The 6,230-nt window shown below is 45.3% G+C and overlaps 1 protein-coding gene across 1 annotated transcript in view; it reads right to left on the bottom strand.

Annotated features, from left to right (window-relative positions):
• The window catches only part of LOC115635195 (piezo-type mechanosensitive ion channel component 2-like), a 59,624-nt gene that overhangs the window by 2,913 nt on the left and 50,481 nt on the right, over positions 1-6,230 (bottom strand). Inside the window, exons 43-48 of the mRNA XM_030533557.1 lie at positions 4,841-5,029; positions 4,408-4,500; positions 3,156-3,325; positions 2,329-2,445; positions 1,280-1,359; positions 674-902 (exon numbers count right to left, since the gene is read on the bottom strand). Coding sequence (XP_030389417.1) covers positions 674-902; positions 1,280-1,359; positions 2,329-2,445; positions 3,156-3,325; positions 4,408-4,500; positions 4,841-5,029 — 878 coding nt within the window. The remainder of the gene's footprint in view (positions 1-673; positions 903-1,279; positions 1,360-2,328; positions 2,446-3,155; positions 3,326-4,407; positions 4,501-4,840; positions 5,030-6,230) is intronic.

Genomic DNA, 6,230 nt, shown 5'->3' with positions numbered 1-6,230 from the left:
CACTGGCAAAACCCAAGGAATTTCTGATTTTGAAGGAGAATAAAGCACCTGTGCCTTCAAGCCCTTTCAGAACACAGACCTAGGACTTGAGTAAATTGCCAGGTGCATAAAACTTATTGTGGGGGACACGAAAATGGTATTGCTTTATGTGACTATTTTCCCTCAGAATCACTGCTAATTTTGAAAGCTGTAGCAGTTTGCAACAATTAGACTGACTTAGATCAAATGTTAGCCTGCAGGCAGTTTTGTGCACAGCGGGCTAAATTCTGCTCTCAGTTACACTTGTGCAACTTCATTGACTACAGCAGGGTCAAAGAGGAGTAATCAAAGGTCAAATCTGGTTGGTGATAACCCTACACATCCATTTCAGTTGCTAATAACCCAGCTGGGGGCCTATCTTTCAGTCCAGTGCCTGAGTCAGGTTTGACAGGCTCAGCTTTTGAGCCATATCTGACCAAGGAAGGGTAGAAACCAAATACAAAATACTGAAAAATTATGAAAGAACCAACCTGTCAAATACAAAACACAAGCAAGCAGAATAGATGTCTATTCTGCCTGGTTGTGTAGGAAAATGCCAAGACTAAATAACTACCTAATAAACATGAGTAAAGTATTCCTCTACCTAGGAAGAGCAATGGGGAGTATTTTTTGTAGCGTAGCATGCCATCCTTACCCGTAGCCTGCCAGGAATCCCAGACTGGAAGGGCTGACTTTGTCATTGTAGATGATAAGCTCCATATTCTTGCTGCAAGCATTACCAGAGCAGGTAGGATTCCACTCTTGAATAACCCACCACTCAGTAACTTGGCCAGAAGATGAGTTGAGGGCCAGCTGCTGTAGCTTTATGGTTATGTTTCGGAAGAAAGCCATTTTGTCTACGTCCTGTGGTTTATCAGAATGAGCTGGTTCCCAAATGCAAAGATAAAATTAGGAGCTTTTCCCCTACATGTCTAATACCTTTCAGTACTATGCTTCCCTTCCCTGCATGCTATTTCCTTCTCCAAGTACTCCTCTTCAGAGAAGAGAATCTGCTCTGTAGAGCAGTGCAGTGGATCTGCTTTGCACATGTAAAAACTGATGTGCTCACAAATTTATGATAATTTGTTACCGGGAGAATATTTCCATTTCAGCCAATTTGGTGCAGAATCTTTGAGATACTTGGAAATGTGTGTGAGGCTCACAATATTTCCCCTCTGAGCCCACAGTGGGTACCACTTCGGTTTCCACCAAGGAACCCTGAGACCAAAACCTTTATTGCAGCTTTATTGCAGCTGCTTACCAACTTGCAAGCGATGGGCAGTTCTTGCTTCTACTCCAGCAGTAGCCCTGAGGTATCTTGGTACCACGCCGGGAAGCAGTCTAGAAACAAGTGGAAGCCAAAATTGCCTTGGAGTTATCAAATACTTCAGTGCTATGCATTAATCTTCTGGATCATTACCACTTAGAAATGTGCTTGGATCAACCCCCCAGAGTGAATCTGAACTTTGCAACTCCCACCCATATCTGTTAACAGAATGGCTCTATCTAGCTCTCAAGGAGCATATTAGAGAAACTAGCTAAGGTACCTGTATTGCCCTCCATTGCTATAGTATGTGAGCACCTCAAATTATTAACATATTTAATCTCACAAGACCCTTATGAGGTAGGACAGTCACATTATCCCCATTATACAGATGGGAAAATGAGGCCTAGACCCGCAAAGGTATTTAGATGCCTAACCCTCTATTGAAATCAACAGGAGTTAGGTGTCTAAATAACTTTGTGCATCTACATCAGAGTGACCTGCCCAAGGTCCTGCAGGAAGTCTGCGGCAAAGTCAGGAATTGAACCCAGATCTCTGGAGCCCTAGGCTAGCACCCTAACAACCAGATCATCCTTCCAGTCTGCCTCATTAGTTGCCCATTTTTGGCAGCCTCAGGAAATAGTCCCGGGGTTGACTGGGCTCTGGAAACCAACCAACCCAAAACCACAGTGATGACCCCTCCAGGCACGTATGCAGGGCAGCTTCTGCCTGGGTTGTAGCTGCTTTGTGGAATCTAGGGCTTCAGTCTCTAGGGCTGTACAGACACCAGTGTTGATATGCAACGTATTTTAGAAAAGGATGAGTGTAAATGGGAGCTAAAATACTTCTAGGAGTGACTATAACACCCCTGCTCCTCCTTGTCATCAAACAGGAAGAAGTCCTAACATAGCATGGTTCTAATGTTTGTAAAAGGAGTGATGCTCCCATTGAACGTGTGAACAATCCCCTCTACTGTGTTCATCAACAACAATTCTTTGCCATGGTGCATTTTGAAAACGCTGATCGAACAGAAGAAAAATACTGACATTGGCTCTTTCCTGGTCCCATTTAGCATTTGAACAATTTGTTCTCTTATCTCCGTCTCTTCGTACCGCACAGTGTGCTGACCAGACGCTTCCACATTCTTCACCAGAGAAGCGTTCCTGCCCAAAGGAAATCAAGCGCGGTATATTCAGGTGTGGTACCCAAATGCAGTTCAAGATAAGACTTACTGGGAGGGATTCTTCTTCCTGCTGTGGGCCAGATGTGCTGCTGTGTACAGGGGCTGTAAAGACACTCTGGTGCAGGCACTATATAAGACAGCTGTGGGCTGTCTTATGAGGGTCCTTTGCAAGGAGACATGCTGGAGGTGAAGCTGCAACACAGAGTGCTGCAGTGGATAATTACCCCAGCCTCTCGGTGGAGGGGTGTGAGGCTTAAGTCATGAATGAATGTTTGTAGTGGGCTTTGAGATCCCTGAATGGAAGCTATTAATTAACTAATTATTATTATGTATTTGCATTGTGGTAGCTCCTAGGAGCCCCTGTCATGGACCAGGACCCCTTTGTGCGAGGTGTGGTACAAACACAGAACACAAAGATGGTCCCGGCCCTAAAGAGCTCACACTCTGTATAAGCCAGGTAAGGGACATGCAGGAAACAATGCGACAGCATTGGTCAGCATGACTGGCAGTGACCTCAGCATACCAGCAGGCTTAACCATAGTGAAGTTTGAATTAATAACAGCCATATAATTCATTAACTGATGTAGTTAAAACTGACTTGCAACTCCTCTGAAAAGTACTTTTAAAATAAATACAGAACTTGAGCTGCTTTTTAATCAATTGCAGTGTTAACTACGATGCTGCATTTACCTGAGAATTGTCCAGTGAAAGTTGATGTAGACAGCAGTTGAGCTGGAGAGCTCGTCCATCATGGCCTCTCGACTGGCGGGACTGATGCTCCACAGCAAGCTGGCATTGCTCTTTATTTTAGCAAGGACAATGTCCTCCGGGCTGTAGTTCACTATAAACTGCATGGCAGACTTGGGAAGGGATAGAAGGGGTAAAACATCAAGACAGGAACCTGTTGGCTTCTTGTTAGGACCTCATCTACACAAGCTTTACAATAGGAACCAACACATTTAAAACGGCTTAAACTTAACAGCAGCCAAACTGCGGAGTTTGCTCGACTGTCGAGAGCAGGGCCAGGCTGTGTGAGACACTGCTCAAAAACCTAGTGCTGGGCCCAATCCTGCCTCACGGCCAAGCTCCTAGAACTCCAGGAGAGACAGGAATGGGGTCACCGGGGAACAGCCCCCACAAAGCTGCTGCCAGGAAAAACTGGCATAGTGGAATAGAGCTTTGCCATCTCCCCTCACCTCCCCCCCCCATCCATGCCCCCTTCTGCCCTGGGCTAGAAGGACAGGACCTGGCAGCAGCACTGATGTGCTGAGAGGGACTCTCCTGCTGGGCATTTGGAGCTGAATTATGGCTCCTTTGCACTTCCTGAGTGTAACAAAGGGGCCATAACTGGACTGAGGATCTGGCCCACTAACCCTAATAGAAGCAGGGATGTACACTAGAGTAGGGTTAGAAATCAGTTTAACCTGCAGCCAGATTTAAACCAGGTGTGACAGGGTGCAGGGGCACTACCTGGTTCTTGGTGATCAAGTGGTTAATACCAGCTCAGCATTCCCTCCCCACTCTTTACACAGGTGCTGTGGGGAAGGGCTATAAATTGGCCACTTAAGGCAGTGAGAAGAGGAGTCACTTTAGGGACTGTCCGACTCCAGACTGGGGAAATATTTGGTGAGTTTATTTTTTGCTTTGACTTTAAGTTGCAACATTCCCCCTTTGCTGACTATACCTGTGATTTGTTTGTGCTGAGTCACCCTGCCAGCATGTGCCATGACTTCTAAGCACTGCTGAAATCCCTCTGTAGACAAAACTTGGGCTAAAAAAATCACTGCAGTTTTATGAAGGGCTCACCCCAGGAAAGTGAAGATACGCCCACCAAAGCACCTGGCACCTGCTGGAGAACTCTAACCGAGCAGCACTAACACTCAGGGATGACCGGAGGGAATCTGGGCTCTCTGATGAAATAAGCTGTTTGAGTGACACTTACCGGGTGAAGGGCATATTGATTAGCCAGCTCGTTATATGCTGCTGGAGAGAAAGGGATCAGATTCCGCTGCTGAGTGCTCATGGTGAATAATGACTAGACAAGAAAAAGAGGGCGAATCACAGATATGACATTCTCAGTGCAGCCTGGGACCCCTGTGCCTCCAGGCACTGCCGCAATACAGAGAAAATCCCTACCATTGGTATGAAGCATGAAACCAAATAGAATTTGCCACCTCCACTTTTCTTTCTTCCTATTACCTTTCCCTTTTCTTTTACTTCCACTGCCATTTCACACAGGGCACTGAACAGCAGCCTTCAATCGCCCCTAGCATAGGCCATGTGCACACCAGTCAACAATAAGGTGAAAAGATCCTGACCCTAGTGCAAATCCACTGTGTGTGTGTGTCATGCTCCTGTAAGAACACTACCCTTACCTCATAACCGCTAATGGTAATTTTGACTGAGACATCCAGGGGCTGATTGGTTACTCCTGCCACAGATTTAACCAATGACATAAGAAGCAGTGGGAACCACACAATGCAGACCAATATAAAGACAATACAGCCTCCTATTCCATACTTCACAATCATTTTCTTCTTCTGGCCAGAAGGCTGAGGATATTTCTGCAAAGGAAAAGATACAATTGAGCATGATGCAATTGTAGCATGGCAGGGAAACCAGGCAGGAAGGAACTTGGTGACCCTTTTGAGGCTATGAGATAGAACATTTGGGAAATAACCCAGTTGTTCTGCATGCACACTGAGTGACAGATTACTCAATCAACACACACACACACACTAAGGACATGTGTAGACTGACTGGCAAACACACAATCTCAAGTGAAGTATCAGAGGGGTAACCATGTTATTCTGGATTGAGTTATTCCACTTCTAATTTATCTATTCACTTTTAATGAACTATTTAACAATTTTCAAGTTTAAAGATGCTGTAAATGCTATTTTATTTGTGAGCGTTGGGATTGAAATTCATTGTACACACTTATAATTCAGTAGAAATGATCAGTATAATGTCTATATGATGTTCTTAGAGGTAGCCCGTTGCTCCCTCTCAGGACTGAGTAGCTACTGCAATGGAACACCTCTTTGAGGAAACAGCACCAGTGAAATAGACTGGGGCAAGGCTGTAAAAAACGCTACAGGGCTAGGAAGCAGCATCTAGAGGAAGAAGAGCCAGGAGCCTAAAGTCTTGGTAGAAACGAGATGTCCCCCAGCTCCTTCCATTGAAAGGGTGCTGCTCTTTGCAGAAAGCAGCAGCAGCTGGCAGCAGAGCATGGCATTCAGATGGTGGAGCCCCATTGCTTAGAGGAGCTAAAATTAGACTGGACAAAATTCTACAAAATGTACCGTAGGGAACAGTCCTGCATGGGCCAGAGGGGTGGAGCAGACCTCCTAATAGTTATTTTCCAGCTCTAACTTGTATGACTTTTAATATATTCTCTCATCTCCCACCATGAGATATGAGTTATACTTATAAATAAGGAAGAACTGTCTGTAGCTGGAAACTCCTTTAAGGGAGAGTCTTTTTAAGATACAGGCGAGGAATTCTTCCCCTCATCTTACAGAGAGAGGGTGAAATCCTGGCTCCATTGAAGTCAAAAGGAGCTTTGACACTGACTTCAATGGGGCCAGGATGCCACCCACAGGGACTATTCGGTAAATGCAAAAGTAGCTTTTGATAACATAGAAGATCCTGCCGGTGGGCTCAGACCAATGCTGATGCTGAAGTGGAACTGGAATGGTGATGTACTGCTAGGTGAAACCATACTCCCATCTCTAGTGTCTATCTGACTAAAGGCAAAAGATC

Source organism: Gopherus evgoodei, chromosome 14, assembly GCF_007399415.2.
Source record: "Gopherus evgoodei ecotype Sinaloan lineage chromosome 14, rGopEvg1_v1.p, whole genome shotgun sequence".
Taxonomy (NCBI): domain Eukaryota; kingdom Metazoa; phylum Chordata; order Testudines; family Testudinidae; genus Gopherus; species Gopherus evgoodei.
Note: the sequence above shows the minus strand (reverse complement) of the source record. Positions and strands in the feature narration are given on the sequence as shown.